This window comes from Chroicocephalus ridibundus, chromosome 6, assembly GCF_963924245.1.
Source record: "Chroicocephalus ridibundus chromosome 6, bChrRid1.1, whole genome shotgun sequence".
Classification (NCBI taxonomy): domain Eukaryota; kingdom Metazoa; phylum Chordata; class Aves; order Charadriiformes; family Laridae; genus Chroicocephalus; species Chroicocephalus ridibundus.
The window spans coordinates 66,916,528-66,938,768 of NC_086289.1; the positions used below are offsets into that span (position 1 = coordinate 66,916,528).

General features: G+C 50.9%; 1 protein-coding gene across 3 annotated transcripts in view; it reads left to right on the forward strand.

Annotated features, from left to right (window-relative positions):
* Nucleotides 1–22,241, forward strand: part of KCNAB1 (potassium voltage-gated channel subfamily A regulatory beta subunit 1) — a 74,064-nt gene that overhangs the window by 31,592 nt on the left and 20,231 nt on the right. For all 3 annotated transcript variants that reach the window (XM_063339097.1, XM_063339098.1, XM_063339099.1), the window contains exon 2: nt 17,684–17,727. In XM_063339097.1, the coding sequence (XP_063195167.1) occupies nt 17,684–17,727 (44 nt within the window). The remainder of the gene's footprint in view (nt 1–17,683; nt 17,728–22,241) is intronic.

Genomic DNA, 22,241 nt, shown 5'->3' on the forward strand with positions numbered 1-22,241 from the left:
GATGCAACGCATCTGGAGAACCTCAGGTTCGATAAATGAGATGGCCTCCTTGCATGGAAAGGTCACAAGAGAGGCGATGGCTGGGCTGAGGCTGTTAGGATTGCTTGCGCCTACACCAGGCTGGCATGCTGCTTGCGGAGGGGTTGTGTAAGTCATTGGAAAACATGTGCCCTGGAAGTAAACAAGCTGCTGCAGAAATATTTTTGGGTAGGAACTTATAAAACTTTCATGGCATACCTATATTTTCCTGTTGGCATTACGTTTGCCAGAAAAACCAAGCCCTGCCTGGTCCCAGCTCCTGCTGCAGCGACTATGAAACTGTGCTGCAACTGCAGAAGTAGAATCGTAGAATCATAGAATCATTTAGGTTGGAAAAGACCCTTGGGATCATCGAGTCCAACCATCAATTCCACTCTACAAAGTTCTCCCTATCCCAAAGTTCCCATATCCCCCAACACCACATCTAAACGAGTCTTAAACACATGCAGGGATGGTGACTCCACCACCTCCCTGGGCAGCCTATTCCAGTGTCCGACCACTCCTTCTGTGAAGAATTTTTTCCTAATGTCCAGCCTAAACCTACCCTGCTGCAGCTTGAACCCATTCCCTCTTGTTCTATCACTAATTACCTGTGAGAGGAGACCAGCACCAACCTCTCTACAATGTCCTTTCAAGTAGTTGTAGAGAGCGATGAGGTCTTCCCTAAGCCTCCTCTTCCTCAAACTAAACAGTCCCAGCTCCTGCAATCACTCCTCATAAGATTTATTCTCCAGGCCCTTCACCAGCTTCGTTGCCCTCCTCTGCACTCCTTAAAATCTGTCCAAAATTTCCTTTCTCTCTGAAAGGGTCAAAGTCATGCACAGCAATTAAAACAAAAATTCAGTTACTTTTCACAGTGGTCTCCCTTCCTCAGCCTGCTTATTTTTAGAACAGTTCATCCAAATAGCTTTTACCTAAATATTTATATGGGGATAGATCTCCCCTCCAACACGAAAGGTTCCCTTTCTCAGGCTGACCCTGCTGTGGATGGTCCTGGCTGCAGCTAGGACAGACTTGCTTACGGCTGTGCCGAGCGTTGTCCGGGGCTGCTCAGATTCTTTCCTGTCCATTCATCTTGTGATTTTTGTCAGAAATAGCCTCTCCTGCCTGTGGAGAAAATATGTGTTTGCCAGTTTCAGCTTATTCAATCACTTCAGCTTAGTGACTAATACTTTCCAAGGTGGGTCAACGGATGGGGAACGAAAAACTGGTGGCGGGGTTTTAAATTTTTTATTTTGCCTCTTTCAGTCTGAAGTAGTACCGAAATGAGAGAAAATGGCATCTATTATTTACAGCCCTATGGGATGTGTTGACTGGTGACAGCATAGTCAGCACCCTACGCGTAGGTATGATCTGCTTACTAATTTCCTACATGAATAAAGTGGAATCGACCCGGGCATTGTAACAGCGTTGGGCACGTGTCACAGGTTTGCCAGGTCTTTGCCTGGTGTGAGAAGTGTAGCACCGCGGCGTCAGGTACCGCTGAAGGCTGATGGGGAAGCTGTGGATTAACCCATGCACAGGTGTGATGGAGACCTCCCTGATCCTCTCCTATTTCTGGACATAACTTGATTCATTCACATCCTTTAGGAAGTGTGAGATTTTTCTTTTTTTTTTTTTACAAGGATAACGTTAATTCCCTCAGACATTTGAAATTCTGCACTTTAAAAGCATCACTGCAGAATGACAAATGTTTTTTCTTTTCCTCTCTTTCATCCTTGTGTCCCACGGCTGACGAAATGAGGTGGGGGCAGGAGAGCCGTGGGCTGTGCACCACTCCAGGATGCGGTTGCTGGAATTGTGGCCCCCCCACTCCCGGCAGAGCTATTCCCCTGGGAACACCAGTGCCAGCACTGCCCTGCCTCCGGCATCCCCACCCCGTGCTCCCCACCGGGAAAGCGCTGGGAATAGTGATGGCAGCTGCTGCCGTCGCAACAATCTACCGCAACCATTTGTGCTTGGGTGCTGGCACCCAGCTGCCCGGCAGACTGCCTCCCGGCCGGGCTTGCTGGGAGCTGGGGCAGGAGGGAAGAAGTGGGAAAGAGCCTCGCATGCCGGAGCCTCATTGATGGCACGGATCCCGCGCGGGGAGGCTGAGCATGCCGGCACGTCTGCCAGAGCCACACGCGGCAGCCCCTGCGCTTGGCTGCGGCCCATCTATTTTACCTTATCTACATTTTAATGCGTCATCTGCAACTTTTCTGAGGCTGCAGCCAAAAAAAAAATCCTGGGGAATTTCAGCTGAAGCGACCACCTACGCACCCGGTGGCCCTACGAGTATGGGAGATGAGTTGGAAAGTGTGAAGAGAGCCAAGAATCAGGGGCCAGATGCCATTTAGGCACCTCCTTGTCCCCTCGTGCTGTCCGTGCCTGGGCTGGCTGCCCCTCCTGCTGCCAGGCTGGTGTCTCCATTGCCCAGGACCCACCTCCTGGCTTCGCTGCTGTTGTTTTTCAGCTGATCAATACTGTTCTGTTTTGCCTCTGCAGCTATTCCACTAGTAACAGGGTATTTTTCCTATTTTGTATCATTGACCTAATACTTAACAACATTGCTGCAGCAGTGGGGACAGTCACCAACTCCTCCAAACCCCGTTTTAGTGCGGCGGGGACCACAGGGCAGCCACCGCCTGCCACGTTGCTGCAGAAACCCAGACGGGAAGGAAGATGCTCAGAGGAGCGCCTGGGACCATGTGGTCCATCCACTTCCACTCTGAAATAGCTTAGAAAAGCAGCATCGCTCCAGGTGCACCTTCATCATGCCACTGCAGACATACAAAATTAAAATAAAATTCTATTTTATTCCTGTAACATCTTAGGTATAAAAGATTACAAAGCAGTTCGCAAAGAAGCAAACATAAGCACAGTCAAACGCTGCAAGTGTAAGGTTGAATGTTAAAGCAAGTTTAAGAATGCACATGCTCAACCAAGGAAATAAATCTGTGCTTTCAGCTCACTCAAGTATCTGTTGGGCCATCTACGGTCGTTGAGCTTCTGCTACGGCTTTGCATGTTCATCTCTGCTTCTTGTCATTTGAAAACGGAGTTAAAAATTTCCTGAGATTAGATGCTTTGCATAAATGTCAGTACTTCATCAGAGCCAGGAGTGTCTGTCTTTGCTCCAGCACTATGGCTTGAAGCTGTCCTCGACTCCTGCCCAAGCACGGAGCCTTTGCTCGGATGCAGTGCCTTGGTCTGAGCATCCGAAGGTCTCCACGGCCATGGGCTGTTGGGCATGGGAACAGACAGCCAACGGTCTTGGCTGGTGGTGTCTCTGGCAGGTGTTGGGCGAAAGCACCCGCATCTGGCAGGGCTGAGCTTGCCTCCAGCCTGCCTGGCTCTGAGAAAGGTGGCTTTCCCAGGGGAAAACCCAAAGCCACCCTGTCTTCCTTGGCCACCGGTGGGATGCAGAAATGCCACCAGAAGCCTCCGTACTGCTCTGCTGTGCCTGTATGAGGTGGCTTGGGTGGTCTTTCAACTCATATTAAGGTGAAACAATTTCCATTTAGAAACAGGGAATATTTCCGCAGGGCAGACTGGAAGGAAGTTTGTATTAGAGTAAGGAAAGATACTCTGTAGGAGTCTGGGTAAAAATCACCATTCTTGCTTTCCATCCTGTAATAAACCATTTTCTAGGCAGAATGCGATGCTGGCATGAAAGGCGGTTGGAAGCACCAAGAGAAAGCAGCGAACGCGGCTGGTGAGGCATGGCACCGATTTTTGTAGCACTACGCAAAATGAAGTGGGGTACCGCGGTTTGCACCTGCCCGTAACCAAAGCTGGCTGAGAGTGTGCAGGTGTCCCAGAGGCGCACAGACCTCCCTCGCTTCGCTATCTCTGCACAAGTAAATGGGTTTAAAATACATAAAACAGTGGAAAGCTGCAATTCTGCATCACTGCAATTACTGCTAATACGGGCGGTAATTTAGTGGAAACTGCTGTGCATGTTGTGAAGTGTTTTGTTCGCAAAATGGGAGACAGAAACCATTATTTTTCTCTCTTCCCACCCACACCACTTAGAGACAACCTCCTGCCATCGGAGCTTGCTGAGGGGCAGCTACTGCTTGTCGAAAATCTGCAGGTCCTTCTGAGCTGATGAGGCAAAATGAAATCCAGCCTTCAAAGCAGGAAACCACCCAAGTTAATTAAAGAAGAGAATTAACACCTCCATGTTGCCTCACCCTTGGTTCGCAGCAAGACTAAGCTGCGCTGGGGGCTGTTGCAGCCCGATGAATCGTGACAAATAGCTTTTACGTGTCTCCGAAATGTTAGGAAGAGCTGAGCACCCTTCAGTGAAGGAGTTTGCATCTTCCCCTGGGGAGGCAGGGAGCTCCGGAGCCTGAGCAGATGCTGACAGGTCACCTTAGAGACTTGTGAGGAGAAGTGGAGATGATGTGTTTTCCCAGAGCACTTGGAAATACGTAGTGTCTTTTTTCTGTATTTTCGCTGCTCTCTGGTTTGGCATGGCCAGGCTAAGGAGATATCTGCATGTCCTGGGAGGAGTTCAGAGGTGCAAAAGCCCTGCAGATGGGGCTGGAGGGGTAGGTGTGTCCAACATCACTGCGCCCAAGAGACACGTCACCCAAAAATTCCAACAGTTTTGCACCAGGAAGGCTCAGGAAAGGCTGTGTCGTGGTGGGGAGGAGAGCTCGACCGGGCAGGAGGGGATGGACCCCCTCCTGCCTGTCCCTTCCCCTCCCTGCCGCGTTGTGCTGGTTGGCACAGGGCACCCCGTGGCCTGGGGACCCCGCAGACATTCTGCTGGTGTGAGGGACAGCCCCTTCCCCACGGGGCAGGGATGGCGGGTCCTGCCCCACCCTTGCTGGGTACAAACAGGGAAATTCGGGGAGCCACAGCTGCCCCCCGTCGCACATTCTAGCGCAGGGGACAGGGGTCTGCAATTGCTCAGGGGGTGGGAGGTGGCTCTCTCTGGCATTTGAGAGGGGAGAGAAGCGGGGTGTGATAAGGAGGGTTCATCATCGTGGGAAGCAGCCGAACCGGTGACGATTTCGTATGGTACAAAGCAAGCAGAAGCGCTAAGGCCAAGCGCGGCTCCAAAGCCTGGGATTACACTTTGTTGTTCCCCACTCCACAGGTCACAGGCAAGGGATGTCGGGTGTGCTGCAGCGGGAGAGGGCAATTGGAAAGGGTCTCCACTTTCATCAGGTTTTTGTTGTTACTTGAAACAGCCTCTTTTATTTTTTTTCAGGGAAGAAATTACATATTTTATTCATTTTCTGTGCAGAAAGGAACGGTTCTGGAGCACTAATAGGGATGTTTCTAAGCAACGTTGTTTTCCCACCGCCAGCTTCAGGAACAGTGACTTTTCTTTTACATTTTTGTAGCAACAAGCCAAACTGTCTGCAGTTTATACGCAGGAAAAAACGTGCCATGGTTTCCCCAGTTTTGCTTAATCGGATGGGTGGGGGCCTGTATCACCGCCTCGGGGCTCACCCCACACCCACAAGGGTGCATGCAGGCATACGAGGAAGGCTGTGTTGTGCCCCAGGCCCTCCTTTTTGGTGGTGGAGGTGGAGGATGTCCATGGAGACGCCTGCAGGCAGGTCCTGAACCTGCAGATGCTGCTGCCTCTCCCAGGGGCTGGCTTTGTGCCCTTCCCGATTCCCCCCGCTCTGCTCAAAGCCCCTCTCTCTCCTCCCACCTCCTTTCCCCCACCATCTATTTCTCTCCGCATGTTTTTTGCATGCTGGAATACTCAGAAATGCCTGAGGAGCGGTAGGTTTTGCCTCCTCCACACACCTCCCTCACGCCGAGGCCGTCGGCGTGGCCGTGGGCACTGTGGCGTAGGCGGCGAGAGCTGGTGGTGCCCCCATGGACCCAGGACCCCCACCCACCATCTCTCCCTGGCAGACCCCGGGGGTTTGTGAAATGGGGTCCCTGGTCACCTGCCACCAGGGCTGCTTCGGTAGGACCGACCCGCACGGGATCCATCCCCTGGGTGTTGTATTTCTGGTAGAGGTTGGCCTCTGTGGGCAAAACCACCAACACGGAGCAATGAAACTGGGGTTGGAACAAGAGAAAAAAACAGCATTATCTGATTTCTGTCAAGCTCTTCTAAGCCTGATGATTCCTCTGTGGGTGTGGAGTCGAAAATGTTTTAGTCATTGTATGTGTTATTGCAGAGATTTTATTTAAAACTTATGTTTTTCCTTACAAAAAAACTCTCACCCTTTCTCTCTCTCCATCCTGACAGATAGATAGACGGATAGATGGATAGACAGACAGACAGATAGATAGTTGTATGGATAGACAGGCAGATAGGGTGGTTATCCTGATCCCATTGTACAGATGGGAATAAAGGAAGTAGATGAGCTTAAAGCAGGGTTTGCTCAGCGCACCTTGGACTAAAGCAAAGCTGCTCAGCAGCTTTGTCTTCCAAACAGCCCAGCTGTCACTTACTGCTTTAAAATCTTAAACTCTTTGTTTTTAGCCTCTATCAAACACGAGGCTGTTTTGGAGGTGGTTCCAGTCTGGCTGGATGCAGGGTGGGGGGAACCGTCAGCACCCAGAGCTGGTCCTGGCTGGGATCAGCCTTAACTTCGCTAAAGCACGATGCAGCAGGTCAGCTCAGCCTGGTGTCGGGCATCACTTGAAGTTTATCCCGTGGGTGGAGGCAGATGGTTTTGGACTGAGCAGGAGCCACCTCCCCTTCTGCAAACCAACAGGGACCCGGTGGGGTTATGGAGGCAGAGGCCGATGCAGGTTCAGACACCTGATGGTGTGGCAGCCCTGCCCAGTGCCGGGAAGGGGAGGTTTGGGCTGATTTGGGTGCATGTTAATGGAAGTGGCCAAACCCAAACTCTCCCCCCTTTGAACAATGAAGGGCAGCAATGAAGCAAATCTCCCACCTGGATAACCAGGATGTATTTTCTTATAATTGCTTTGTCCCTTAACAATGGGAGGAACCACTTGTAGGTTAATGAGTTGCTTAAGCAGCACTGGTGGCTCAGAGCATAAATTCCCACCGGGAAGGGGCTGGCTCAGCCCTTGTCTGGGGGGCTTGTCATGGGCTTCAAGCTGCTGCTCTGCCAGCCATGTGCAATGGGAAGCGTCTGGTACCTAGGTGATGGTGTGCGTGGTGTGCTGCAATCGGGCTGGAAGGTTAATGGTGAAGGTTGTCTTAAAGAAGGGAATTATTCTTCCTGGCTGCTTGCAGAAGGGCAAGGGGAAGTGGGTTTGCCCTGCACCAGGGCTGGGTGCTGGGGTAGGTGCTTTCTCCTGTTGATGTACCTGGGGAGCTGGCTCTGTGTGGTTTGGGGCCTTCCCCCTTGCTGGACGTGGCTCTGGAGTGATGGGGAAAGTACCTGACAGTGGTGGCTGAGGGATGCTTGGTGCTGGTGGGCTACAGGGACCAAGCTTGGTGGCTGCTTGTGGTTCCCTGCAGCCTGGTGCTACAGCATCCTCCAGCGCTGCAGTTTCCTGCCATTGATGAGCTCCCTTACTGATTCCACTACACTAGAATTAATTAAATGTGAATAATTACAATCGCTTTCTGCCCTGTGCCACAGGAGACAAATACCATTCCTGCCATATGGCACGGGCTGCTTTGTAGACATGTTTTCTCCCCCACCTTCTCCCCCTTTTCTTTTAATTAAAGAGACTGTTAGCTCTGAAAATCCCCCAGACCTGACCGGGCACTGGTGTGCCACACCACTGCCCACACGGTGCCTGGGGCAGACCTGGCTGTGGTCCACAGTGATGCTTTTCTGCTGGGGATGGGGGCCCTGCCAGCACTGTGGGAGGACACGGGTGTCTCTACACATAAGTTTGGGGGGGGCCCTCTACCTCAATGGCTGTGGGAGGCACCTGGCACCCATGCAAATGTGGAGCTTCAAATGCAGGAGCTGTGTTAGGCACTTAGTTAAAGATCTGTCCTGCAGCTGCCTGGGTGCATAGAGCCTGGTCTGAGTGGGTTCAGCTACTGCCCATCCTGGGGGAGGGCAAGGTGCTCGGCCATGAAACAGGGACCTTCCCTTCTTCTGACACCCAGGAGCCTCGCTGGAGGTGTGTGAGGTCTGGGGTGTCACAAGGGGTGCAGGGCTGTGCTGTTACGTGTTGCCTTGTCAGTGGCTAGTCATAAAAATCGTAGAATATTTCAGGTTGGAAGGGACCTTAAAGACCACCTAGTTCCACCCCCCTGCCCTGGGCAGGGACACCTTCCACCAGACCAGGTTGCTCCAAGCCCCATCCAGCCTGGCCTTGAACACCTCCAGGGATGGGGCAGCCACAGCTTCTCTGGGCAATCTGGGACAGGGTCTCACCACCCTCACACTCAAGAATTTCTTCCTCATGTCTAATCTAAATCTCCCCTCTTTCAGTTTAAAACTGTTCCCCCTTGTCCTATCGTTCCACTCCCTGATCCAGAGTCCCTCCCCATCTCTCCTGTAGCCCCTCTAGGGACTGGAAGGGGCTTTAAGGTCTCCCTGGAGCCTTCTCTTCTCCAGGCTGAACAACCCCAACTCTCTCAGCCTGAGAGAACATCACTATGGTGGGTTTTCTCCCCATATCCTCTCTCTGGATACCTTCTGCCAGAGCCAAGCCTGTCCCCCCCCCCAGCCCTGTTGCTCCCTGTATTCCCTTTCATTTCTCATGGCTCCCTGGGATCCCTGAGCCTGCTGCTCCTGGGAACTCTCTGCTCCAGGCTCATCCCACCCACACCCTGTTCACGTCCCTCCTAAAACTATTCTCTTAGCCCAGGCTGGAGAGGGAGACTTTGCTGCAGGGACAGCCGGCTCAGCCTTGCCATGCTGCCCAGAACCTGGATCAGAAGAGCAGTGGAAGGGTACGGGGCAGGGCTGCCCGGCCTCTCGCTCGGGTCTTGCTGCCCGCAAGATATATATAAAAATTATATATTCCTTTTGGTCTTGTTCAGCTCTGTCTGCACTGTCAGCACTTCCCCTTCCGAGGAAATAATTAAACTAGAAGTTACCATAAAAGCCATTAAGGAGGCACTGGGTGAGCACAAGAGGCAAAATGAGCACCTGGGAATTTTTCAGATCTTTTGGAATCCTCGCTGCTGTACCTGTGTTAAATAAGGTTTAGGTGGGGGCTGGACTGGGCACCACTGGTTTAAGGCAAGGGATATGCGCTTCTTACCTATGTGCAATTCCCACTTGAAAAGGTTTTTCTCAGCTTGGGTGAGGTGAGCCCTTAACAACCATGGGATTATAATTGGCCACCCCCCACGTACCCTGTGAGCTAATTGGGACAGCAGCATCCCAGGGAAAGACTGGCTTTTCAGCCAGAAATGGTTTAGTGTTACTTAAAAAGCTGGCTTAAGCAGAGGAGATCTGGAAGAGGCTTGCAAATAGCTGTTCCGGTGAAAAGGCTTTGCTAACGGCGTAATGGAGTGGAAATGAGGAAATAAAAAGCTTTGGTTAAATACTGCAGAAAGTTCCTAATAGGAGGGAACAGCCGAGCATGCCTGAAAGGCGGAGCTGATGTCTCTGGTGAGCAGGGCAGTCACGGAATTTCAGAGTTGGAAGGGACCTCTAGAGATCATCTAGTCCAACTCCCCCGCTAAAGCAGGACTGCCCAGAGCACATCACTCAGGACTGCATCCAGGTGGGTGTTGAAAGTCTCCAAAGGGGACTCCACCGCCTCCCTGGGCAGCCTGTTCCAGCACTCTGTCACCCTCACCGTAAAGAAGTTTTTTCTCATATTTGATTGGAACTTGCTATGTTCCAGCTTGTGCCCTTTACCCCTCATCCAGTTACTGGGAACCACTGAAAAGAGTCTGGCTCCATCCTCCTTAAACCCACCCTTTAGATACTTGTAAACATTAATAAGGTCTCCCCTCAGCCTTCTCTTCTCCAGGCTAAAGAGTCCCAGCTCTCTCAGCCTTTCCTCATAAGCTCCAATCCCTCAATCATCTTTGTTGCCCTACGCTGGACTCTCTCCAGTAGTTCCCTGTCTCTCTTGAATCGCTGCAGACGGCTGGGGAGGGCTGTCCCTGCGGCAGACGAATGGCACCGGGCACCCTGGGCTGCACCCAGATCGCGTCTGGGTTGGATTCTGCAAGATGAGCTGAGCTCTTACGTGATAGAAACCAGGAATAATCCCCGCCATGAGGCTCTTGGTGGCTTTGTCCTTTTTGCCCCTTTTCACGCTCAGCCTGAACCCCACAGTGCCCATCTCTGCAAGCTCAGGGAGAGCCTGTGAAACCCCAGTCAGCAGCAAGTTCCAGGTCTATTTTTATAGAGATATTCTGTATGATTAACACTTACTTCTATTATGCCGTTATATGCAGATATATGTTGATGAGGTGGTACCCTGGGGTGCTGCTGCCGCGTGGGACAGTTTGGAAGGTTGCAGGGTAGCCTGAATAAGGCTTTTAAAAACAAAAGTGGCAAAGAGGGGAAAACCTTCCGACAGACTTGTAGGTCTTCTTTCTTCGTCATTAGGAGAATGGTTTCAGACTTGCAGGTAGCCAACAGTGTTCTAGGATGTTATTCCCATCGAATGCCCTTCTAAATGGGTTTAGAATTGCTGCACAGTCAAATTATTCTCACTTTTCACTGCCAAATATTAATCACAATTTTAAACCTTGGGTTGCTGTCTTTTTAACCAAAATTAATGTTTTGGGTGCAATCTAATCTTCCTACACAGCCACGTTACAAGGAAAAATCCCCTGGAAATGGATCTCCTTTGTTCCTGAGACTTGACAAACTGTAATTCTTTTTCCTCTGCATTTTTACTGTTGGGCTTTATCCCAGATGTGTCTCGCTGCTCTTATCACCCCTCTGTATTTCTGTAGAATGTGTTAGTCCCCTCTTTTTTTCCTTTGTGTCCCTTCTTGACTTCCTGGTGCTGAACCAAAGAGCTCTTGAAGTCAAAAGTTGCCACCTCACCTTTTCTCATCTGTGTCAAACCCTGGCTCCTCAGACAGACAACAAGCTCTCCTTACCCATTGTTCAAATCTGACACATCTCTCTAGCATTTTCCTTGGTTCTGCCCATGTCTTTGCTCACAGCAAAGTAGCTAACAAGCAAAATGTGCTTTTATTTTTTTTTCTTTTTTTTTTTTCCCCCTCCAGCCTTGGGAAACTGAGGGCTTTTTCAGCCCTGAGCGTGTACCTAGGGCTGGATCCAGGTGGTGCTTGTGGTGGCTGGTCTCCATATCCCTGCATGGACAGGTGTCATCCCGTGAGCACCCGTCTTGTTTAACCACTTGTTTCTAGCAAAATAATTAACTTGGGCTTCTTCAATATTGCAGTTGGGTCCAGAACCAAAGTATCGTTTCTGTATATAGTTTCTCCCATGCTTAAAAGCTAAGCTGTGTGCTGGGTTTTCGTTGGTTGTTTTTTTTCCTCGCCGTTTACAAATGAACAGCTGTGGTGGGACACAGGGACCCCTGCTTTGTCCCCAGTATCCAGCTGGGGCTGGAGCTGCAGATAAGGAGCAGTGCATCTGCTGGAAACAAGGGAAGTGGGAATTAGTCACTGAAGCGAATCTGAGAGCGCTTCATGCCCTCGAGTCGGAGAGACTGGGTAATTGCTGCCCAGGCAGAGGCCCCGCTCTCTGCTGTGGGCTGGGAAGAGGCGCCAGCAGTTGAGCACAGATTTTTCCAGGTCTCTGCATGGCTGAAATAACCCTTCACCTGCGGACCTGATGCCTGCTCAGCCGGGCCACTGCCTGCCAGGCCACCAGGCAAAACACCCAAGCTCACCCTGGCCAAAACCCCTACAGCACTGGGAACTGCAGCTCTCAGCCTGAGGATGATGATGAAGGAGCAGGCCCGCTGCATGTGCAACTCCCTCCACTAGCAAGAGATAATTAGAACTTGATTTTTTTTATTTTTTTTTCTTGGTGAAGACCTGCCAAATGGCAGAGGGGTTGGTAACCAGCCCTGTGGCTGTGCTGCCTCTTTGGGTCCCGCTGCTTGAGTCGCTCCTTTCCAGCGGGAAGGTGCTGTTCCCTGGCTAGTGCCTCCTTCCCAGCCTTTTCCCCACCTGCACCATTTGCATGTGCTGCCCGGTGGTCTGCGTCATGTTGGCTGGTGTTTAGCAGCAGCAGCTGGTACCTGGGTGCTGCCACAGATGCCGGCGTCCTGGAGCGACATTCCCGCATCGCTGCCCATGGCCAAGAATCTGCGCTTCCTCGGGAAATGGATGTGCCCTCTGCTTGGAAAAGCCTAGTCAAGGGAAATGTCGTCCCTCCCCGCGTGCTGTTTTGGTACCTCAGTGTATTTTTAACAACATCTCTGAGTTGCAAGCTGTGTTTTGAATGAATCAGGCATTCATCTCCCGCGCTCGTTAACCCAGTGCAATCTGGCGAAGCCGCCGGTGCTGCGGGGACGGTTGTGTTAGCTCAAACTCCCGGCTGCACGGGCAGGGAAAATGCCACCTTTGGTTTATGCCAGGAAAGAAGAGCTATGTCAAACCAGTGTGTGAGGCTGGGCTCTCAGGCGCTTTGCATCCCCACACCCTTCGCTGTCCCCTGCCCTGTTTGGCCCCGGCACTGGGACAGGGTGGTACCTGCTCCCTGGAGAAGGAAACTGTAAACACTTAAAATTAGAGCTACAAAGAGCAGAAACAGCGTGGTGTGTCCCTTCCCAAAAATCAATGAGTGCCCTATGTTCTTCAATGTATTGTGTTTGGCTATAAGTGTCCTTTACTAAATGTTTCGTTGACCCATGTGCTTTCAGTGAGGCTTGCAGAGCTCCTGCTGTGGGTATGGTGAGTGGGGCTGCCCGCAAAAAAACCCAGATCCAACAGGGAATGCCGCCACTCCCATGTACCTTTCCCCATCCCGTCCCTTCAGGAGGCTTCTCCAATGCCTTCAGCTCTGCTCTGCCACGTCCTGGGTTTGGGCAGCAAGGTAGTGCTTGGCTTCAAGCTTTGGTTTTAAAATAATTCAGGAGTGAGGTATTAAATAACTTTGGGTCTTGCTTGCGGCGCAAGTTTGGGATAAAGGAAATGAAGGTATTTTCAGATTGGCAACTGGAAGCAGTTTGGAAGGTGCTGCTGGAGCTGCAGGGACAGGGTCCTGGATCAGGCGGTGCCCAGGCAGCCGGGTACAGCAGCAGATAAATCTCCTGGTGCTTCTCTGTGTGCGGCGAGGTCAGGCGGTGGTTTGTGGGGAGCGGTGCGGTCGTTCCAGCTCTGTAAAGTGCAAGGGAAGCTGAATATCATCAAGAAGAGAAGCAAGATAGCTGTGCTAATGAGGAAGAAAAAACAAAACCAAAAAACAAACGGTGTATAAGAGGCTGATTTTTAATCGGCTGCTTCTACGCTAGGCAAAGCAATCCTGAGAGACTGGAGGCTCCTGCAACGTCCTCAGCAGCACTGAGTTCCAATTTGGAAGGACCTCTTTTTTCCTTCTGAGAGAGTGATTAAATAGCATCAGCATAAGCCCTCGGCGGCGGCGGCGCTGGGTATCTGGGCGGTGGGCTGGGCTGCCTGGTCGGGGCTCAGAGATGGATTGACACACTCAGGACTTTAATGGTAGCAAATAACACTGCTGGCGCCAGCTGCTGCGCAAGCAGGATGGTGGGTACCACCGCTTATGGGTGCTTGTGGGGCAGTGCCCTCTCCTCTCCACCTGCTGATAGCAAGTGCCGAATAGAGACGGGCGACCAGGGCAATAACGCCCATGAGCTGACCGACAATTACTAACAAAAAAAATAACATATGAAACACCACCTTTCCCTAGAGAAAGACCTGTGAGAAGGACCTTGGGATGCGGGGACAATGGCGTCTCTAAAGCATGGGCTGGGAGCTTCAGCACCCCCCAGGCAAAGCACACGAGCAATAGCTGAGTGCCAACTCATATGATTATTTTGTATACAAAGATCATTTCTAGCCTTGAAAATATTGCTATCACTAGCCCAGAAAAACCCGAGGAGTCCACGACTGCTCGGGAGAGTGATGGCAGAACCCCCCCAACACTCTCCTGGCTGATTTTTCTGCCCCCCTCCCCACCCATCCCGTGTTATCCCCCTGTGCAGGGCTCTATTCCTGCGGAAGGGACCCGCAGCCATCCGGCAGTGCTCTGCCCGGTACCCACGGGCACCGGCGCTCCCGCAGCTTTGCCCGGGGAGATGCTCAGCCCACACATGGCCGGAGCAGCTGATGCAGATGGGGCACCTCGGGCTTTTGCCGGGTTTTGCTTGTCTTGCTGTCCTGGTTGCTGTCCCAGCGCAGCCATTCTTGGGGTTTTGCCTGGGCTGCTGCTGGTTCAGCTCTGGGGACTGTGCTGGTTAATTGTCTCAGACTTGGGAATCAGTGCAATGGAAGCACAAAGGGCTTTTACTGTCCAGTTACTTAGAAACCAACCATTGATTTTTACATGGCAGCTTCCAGGCACGTGTGTCTATATATATGTGTGTGTGTGATATATCTACACATATACTTACACCTGAAAGCTGCAAAATAGATGTAAATGTGTACATATTTTTTTTTTTTTGCTTGGTGGGGTTTTTTTTGTTGTTTTTAGGGGGCTGGAGGAGAACTAGTTCTCAAGAACTGTTGCTGTTTCAGACAAATTGCTGCTCTGCCCTAGGACCAGGAATCAAATCAGTGGCTGCGTGCTTTTAAGCAGCACGAGGTCCGTGCTGGGAGGCGAACCATGCCGAGTGGGCTGAGTTTTTAGCTGTGTTGTGGCTATATGTGTTGGTGTGGCCGCTTCACTTTCTCACTGCCTGCCCGTTAATTAGAGCGTGCAGTTGAGTGAAGCGCTCGCAGGCAAAGGAGGGCTGGAAATGATGGGAGTAGCTGGGGGTTGCGATGCTCTCCAGGCTGGACCACAGGCTCAGGGAACCTCCTCCCACGCTGCCAAGCAGCTTCTGAGCTCATTTTGCGAGAGGGATCTTGCACTGCAAAGACTTGGCATTTTCAGTGTCGGCTCTTTACTACTGATATAAAAATTTCCAAGTACCCAGGTCACATGTGCTAAGTAAATGGCAAAGACAGCTTTAGAAATTCAAACACAATATTTTTTCCCAGATTTGTTAGTGGAACAGACTCTGCAAGGAGCTGGTTATCGTTCTCTGGAGCAAAGCCTGGCTCCTGTGTGTGTGCTTTACCCCCCCCAAATCCGTGGGGTGCAGAGGGATGAGCCCTGACATGGCTTTGTGGTACCTGGGCTGAGACCCTGAGGCAGACCCCACTGCTGAGGGGAGTGGTGTGCTCATCAATGTATGCGAACACCTGGGGTGTGTATACAGGGTATGCATGTGTATACAGGGTATGCATGTGTATTTACGTATGAAAAGGGTATATGTGTGTGGATGTATATATACACCTATGTAGAGAGAGGGGTCCAGCTGCATGGCCAAGCTGTGCCCTTGCGGCTGTGTGCCTGTGCAGAGACAGAGCCAGGCTTTGAAAACCAAAGAATAGCTTGGTGAGAAATACGACTTAAAAAAACCCCCGCTTCTACAAAATAAGCGTAAACTGTTTGGAAATCATAGAAGCATAGAATGGTTTGGGTTGGAGGGGACCTTAAAGACCATCCAGTTCCACCCCCCTGCCCTGGGCAAGGACACCTCCCACCAGACCAGGTTGCTCCAAGCCCCATCCAGCCTGGCCTTGAACACCTCCAGGGATGGGGCAGCCACAGCTCCTCTGGGCAACCTGGGACAGGGTCTCACCACCCTCACAGTCAAGAATTTCTTCCTAATATCTCATCTAAATCTCCCCTCTTTCAGTTTAAATCCATTCCCCCTCGTCCTATCGCTCCCCTCCATGATCCAGAGTCCCTCCCCATCTCTCCTGGAGCCCCTTTAGGGACTGGAAGGGGCCCTAAAGTCTCCCCGGAGCCTTCTCTTCTCCAGGCTGAACAGCCCCAACTCTCTCAGCCTGTCCTCACAGCAGAGGGGCTCCAGCCTCTGATCATCTTTGTGGCCTCCTCTGGACTTGCCCCAACAGGTCCGTGTCCTTCTTGTGCTGAGGTCTCCAAAGCCAAGAGCATTTGACTTCTCCAAAAAGCGTTATGTAGTGGGTGGGCTGACTCCAGAAGTAAGGTGGAAATCCCAATCTCGGGCTCCTCTTTCCTGCCAGAATGGCTGCAGCTCTGTCTGGAACACACAGGCAGCTGATGGATATTTGCCTTTTAACTTTCTGAGGGTTATGCTTTATGCTGGTGAGCAGGGGACGACTGGCATCATTTGTGCTATTCTGTGGGTTTTGTTATGCAGGTGTCCATCAGTGCTTTCACTCCAAAAACTAATAAAAAAGGGAAAAAAAAACAAAAAAGAAACAAAAAATCAGGTCAGTGCCTGCCCCAGCCATGCTGTGAGCCCGGGAGCTCGTGGTGCTGGAAATGCAGCTGCAGCATTTCAAATAGCTACTCGAGGACAAGTTCCTGTCTCTCCCAAAAATTTAAATTCCTGTTAGCAGCGCTAAATTTTGGGTAGAGCAGTGGAGTTAGGAGGCTCTAGGGAGGGGCGGGAGGGTGGCCACCCATGGGCTGCCTGCACCAGTTGGGCTGGCTCCCCTGGGGACGCCTTTGGTTGCTCTCCCACGTGGGAAATTGTGCCATATGAGCAAATACCTGAAATGGCTACAAAATCAAACATGTAAAAAGAGAAAGAGCTGAGCACTTTTCCTGTGCAACCTGCTCTGGGTGACCCTGCTCTGGCAGGGGGTTGGACTAGATGATCTCCAGAGGTCCCTTTCAACCCCGACCGTTCTGTGATTCTGTGAAAGAGCAGGGAAGGACCTGTGCTAATGTCGAGTGTTTTGTCTGACCCCTGTCGCTGTGGGTGAGCAAGGCTTTTTTTTTTTTTTTTTTAATTATTATTTGGCTTTAAATAATTCATTAGGAATAGCAAAAAGTGCAGTGATTGTTCACGGTGCTCTGTAGTGGAAGGTAGATAGATGGTCCTGAGATTATACCTTGATCTGGCAAAAAAATTGCACAGATCCAGCTGGAACATAAAGGTTAAAGCAGGAGGGTATAATTAAAAGGGTATTTTGTACTGCAGAGATAGGTTTAAGTTAGGGTAGGGGTTTAATGTATGGCACATTTCATGGCCCCGGGGCTAATTATCTTGTCTCCAGCCTGGCTCTGGGAGGTGGGGAGAAGGGTGATAACTTTATCTCGCTGATGTGGAAAAGCAGCCGGCATTAGGGATGAAGCCGCTGCCTGCCCTCGGGCTGGGAAATCGTGGGGTGTTTTGTTTGGGGGGGAATCCATGAGCTTGGGACCCCCGACGGTAACCAGACCAGGGGTCTGCTCTGATGGATGGGAATGTTTTGAGAAGCGTGAGGGTGAATAAGACAAAAAGTGAAGCTGAACAAGGTGAATATGTTAGTCTGTGTTACTGCAATGAATACTGAATGATGATGAAAGTGAAGGGAATGCATGTGCCTTATTCATGGCACTCCAAGCGACATCAGGTGTGAGATACATCTGAATGTATTTGGGTTTCTTCCCAGCCCCATGAGTGATCAGAGCTTCTCCCACAGCCTAGTGAGGCAAGGGATGGTGGCAGTGCATCCATCCTCCAAACTGGGCAGCTGGCATCCCCAGAGAGGGAGAATATGTCCCTTTTGGAGGAGAATGGATGATTTGCACAAAAGCAGGGTCTCGTCTTCACCAGCTACTGATTTCGCACCGGGTTATTTAAATTGTGTGTCCCTGCAGGGTTAACGATATTTTCTAATTATTTTCTTTTCCTTCTAGAAACCTTGGAAAATCTGGACTGAGAGTCTCGTGCCTGGGCCTGGGTGAGTAACCTCCGCTGGTGCTGCACTCACTGCAGCCACACGCTGCCCCGGAGTGGTGGCGGCTGCTCTTGGATTTCAGTATATAAAAAACACCCCCAACCTGTGCTCCCTTGGAGCCTCAGCCTGCGCTCAGTCCTGCAGATGGCTCACAGCAGAGGCCATTATGTGTGTTGATAGCAGCTCTGTGCATCAGCCCAGGCGCTTGCCCGCAGCCTGAGGCAATGCTTTCCACCCATCACCCCCGGGTGGAACTGTATGAGGGTTTCTGGAGTAAAGTCCTTCTAATGCAGCCTGATCCCCGCGAGGGACAGCCCACAGAGACCACATCTGAGATGTCTGTGAATGCCCCCAAGAGCGTTAAGTCTCAGAGCTCCAGTCTCGGGGGATGGCAATCTGCCTGGGCCGTGGGCAGATTTTTATTTTATTCAGTGTGCACACCTTGCTATTTCTGTTCCATACTGGTTTGAAAACTAAAGAATATCTTATCAATGTTTCATCTTACCAATGTTTCATCACAAAGCGCATCTATAAGCACTGCAGCACATATGTGCTGGTCCTGTAGGGATGCTGGGGTTCCCGCCGGCTTTGGTGTGGTGCCGCTGGCCTTCCACTGCCGGCGAGGAGCGTGTGCGATGGACTGGGCCCCTCCTGATGGCTTTAATCATGCGAGTAATTTCTTTGATGACAGTTGAACCGCTCACGTGAAGAATGCTTAAAAGTGCATGTGTATATGTTAAAAAAACCAAACACTGTAGAAAGGAGGAGGCTGTTTTTCTTGCAGCCCCTTCCTGCAGTGCAAGGCTGGGGCGTCAGGAGGGCGAAGGCTGCAGGGATGCGCAGAGACCCCCAGGGGTGGATGCTCTGCTCTGCCAGGGCCCCTCCAGCCCTGTATTAAAGGGGGGTCTGGGCTCGGAGGTGCCAGCATGGGGAGGTGGGGGCACCAGCGGCTGGGGGTACTGGGCTTCCTCCCGTGCCGCTGCCTCAGGGGGGAGTGAGTGAAGGGAGGAGTGGGCACGGACCAGGGTTCTGCCTGTATTTTGTGCCTGATGTGGTGGTGGGCATCCCCTTCCAGCTCCCCACTGGTGCCAGTTGTGCTCACGGGGCAGGTGCCCAAGGGGTTAGCTCATTTTCTCCAACAACGCTTTGAGATTTGGTTTTAAAATAGAGTGAAATGTGAAAGTCACCCTGTATCACAAGTGATATAAATAAGGCCTATTCTGCTAAGAAGAGCTCTTCTGGTTAAAATAGACCCAGGCATTGAAAGGAGTCGTGTTCTTATCTGGTTCAGAGATTTTATTTATCATCCTTAGAGATCACCAAGAGCTAATGTTGTTGTGGTGGAGAAAAGCTATGGGAAGGAAGTAGCATCAGGAAAAAAAACAACCAACAAACATTTTGCAGAGCTTTTCTTTAATTTCAAGCATGTGGAACGGCAGCAGCATCTAAATATATTGAGCCTTTGTGTGTGCAGCTGCGCGGGATGAGTGGGGGCTGAGGAGGGAGCAAGTGGCTGCTCCGGGTGAGGGAAATGCATGGGTATTTCTTCTGCGGCGCAGCTCGTCCTCCCCTCCCACCTCAGATCCATCAGGTGTCCGCTTCGAGCGCCGGCTTGCGTGACTTTTCTAAATAGCTTCTCTTTCGCAGTTCCCTAAAAGACAAATGTGTTTCCCTAAACTCTCTGCAGCATGAAAATCTAATTTAAGCTTTACTAAAGTTTCTGAAGACTCAGCGATCTTCTTAAAAGCCTTCCAAAATCTTAGCAAGGTGGGAGCGTGCTTCATCCTCTAGTATGAAAAAACAGAGAAAAATGTGAAGCAGGAGAGAAATCAAAGGTAGGCAGTGCAAGTCAATGCATAGCCTTTAATTACATCCTGCTTCTCCCAGCTCGCACTCTAATTAATTAATTTGCTGGGTGTTGCTCGTGGTGTGAGAAGTGTTACGTGAGCAGATGAGGTCAGCTGTGTTAGTGGGGTGTTTCACAAGGAGAGAGATTTGGGAAGGGGCTGAGCATCACTCCTGGGTTGCTGAACCTCCATCTTCTCCCACTGGAGCTGGGACGGCTCTGCGGGGCTGAGCTCCCCCAGACCCAGCTCCTGCAGCATCCCGGAGCAGAGCCTGGCTCCAGGCTGGGCTTTCACCTCTGCCTTTGGGCGATCTAATGCCAGGTGAGGCTTTGGATGAGGAATTTTAATTAGTCTAACCCTGAGCAAACACATATCCCTTTCTGTGATGCTGGCTCTGAAACGTGATTGCAATGCAGGGGAAAAATATGGTCACATTTTTCTTATAGTTAATTCAGAGCAAATTCTGCCTGTAGAGGCTGCCTGTTGATTTTTAGAAAATGTTGAGACAGCCTCCAACAAGGTCATTAGCCGCGATTCCAAGGAAATGAGTAGCAGGGTGAAACCAGCCATCCCAAACCCCGCAAATCCAATCCAATGTACAAAAACACAGGAGAAACCTTCCAAAACAAGCAGTTCCTTCAGCCACCGGCGGGATACCCCACGCTTGTGATCAGGTACAAAAATAGATGTTTCCTGAGCAGAAAGGGCTCAGCTTCTGCCATTACCCCCTGGTGCTTTGCTCTGGGGAAAAGCTTTTGCAAACCTGTTGTGTAAGATTCACCCAACCCAAAGGTCGTCTGGCTGCGGATGGCGGTGAAGGGGTCCCATTCGCACCTGGGTGCTCGCAGCGTGCAGAGCCGAGCATTTGCTGGTTGCTCGAGCGCCAGACCAGACCCACGTGCCAAATCTCTACATGGCATCATCCTCGCCAGCAGCAAGCCAGGGATAAAATTGTACTGGCAGGAGGCGAAGCTATGGCTTTCATCCAGGAACCCTCTTTTTTTTTTTTTTTTTTTCCTGCAGAGGTGACACATCTGCTGGCAATGACATTATCGAGTGGTGAGTTTTGCATCAGCAAATAACCCAGCAGTAATCACACCTTGCTAGGCTCTGGGATGTGATGGAAATGGAGCCAAAACTAGTTTTAATACAGAAATTCCTTTGTCAAAGGTGAGGATATCCAGCTGGGAAATCGCTTTCCAGTGCGAGACGTGATGGGCGAAGGGCAGGAGTGGGAGGTCTCCCTGCCACTGCCAGGCTGTGTCGGGGGGGACACATGCACACACGTTTATAAACAGCGAATTGGGGTGGAGAAGAGAAAGAAGATGACTTGTTAAGGGGACAAGTAATGATTAAAAAAAAAAATCTTTCTCTAGCATATTTTTCTTCCAAAATACTCTCCTTGGCTGAGATTGTGAATCATCCTCAGTCGTTGTTTGAAATGCCAAGTGCGCCTTGCGCTTTCTGGAGTGTTTTTTATTTTTATTTTTTAATCAGCGTTGAGCAGCGGGTGCTGTGCTGTGCCACGGCCCCAGCAGCTGCCCAGCTGCTTTGGGTGTAGGTACCACCCACACCAACTGCCTGGGGACTCTCTGGCTGGGACCCTAAAGTCACTTGTTATGGTCCCAACCAAATCTGATGCTTTAGAGATCGCTTTGCTGAGCAAAAACTGGCCTTCCTGAGGAAAAAAAAAATAAAAAAATACACCAAGGATTCCCCACCTGTGTGGTCCCGATGATCTTGCCATTCAGCCGTCCCAGGCCCCTTGGGTCCCCCCCGCTGTGATCTGGCTCCTGTTGTGTTTTTAAGGAGGGAGTGATCAAAGCAGCGGGAGTGGTAGCAGCCGGCATGCTCTCCGCTTTCTGACTCCTGCTCCAGGTTCATCCTCCCCGCTCGCTCTGAGCAATGAGCTAACCCATACATTTTTAACGAAGATGTGGGAGCGTTTACATATCTATTGCACCAGGACCTTTGCAAGTCAAGCAGGCAGGCAGGGACCGCTTAATATTTTTACCCCCTTAGCAGCATCAGAACCCGACCCCTCCCGGGCAGGGTGGTCTCTCCTCTGCCCTGCCCAAATCGCACTCAGTTTTCCAGCTCAGGGCCTGAACCCCTCTGCCTTCCTTATGGAGGGACGATACAAGGCAGAATCTTAAATCCTGGAGGATTTTCTGGGAGCCACGTGAGCCTTGACCCATCCATTAAATGAGTAATGCGTGATTGTGTACGTAGCTGGCGTATCGGTCTTGAAAAGCGCGGGGAAAAGTTGTTCTGTAAATCAAAGTGCCGTCGTGACAAGCTGGCAAAAGGCACGGCTCACGTCACATCCTGCTGTTCTGTGTCTCGGCGTCGCTTTCCATGGGGTGCTTTGTGAGCTCGGATAAGTAGGGCAGGAGCGATGTCTGCCGGGCTGAGGACGTGCCGTCTGATCAGTGTCCCATATGTGACCTGGCACTTCCCCAGCTCGCTGCCATCTCTTTCTTCCAGTGGCTTAGGAAAAATGTATTCCTTATATGTACATGTACAGAATATATATAGAAAATAATATTCCTATATCTTAGGAATATCCAGTGAAATCCACACATTGTTTCCACCATGGGATATACGTTTTTCTTTTGAAGCAGTAGTCATAAAGAAATAACGCCCCAAGTTTTTTCTAATAATAGACCA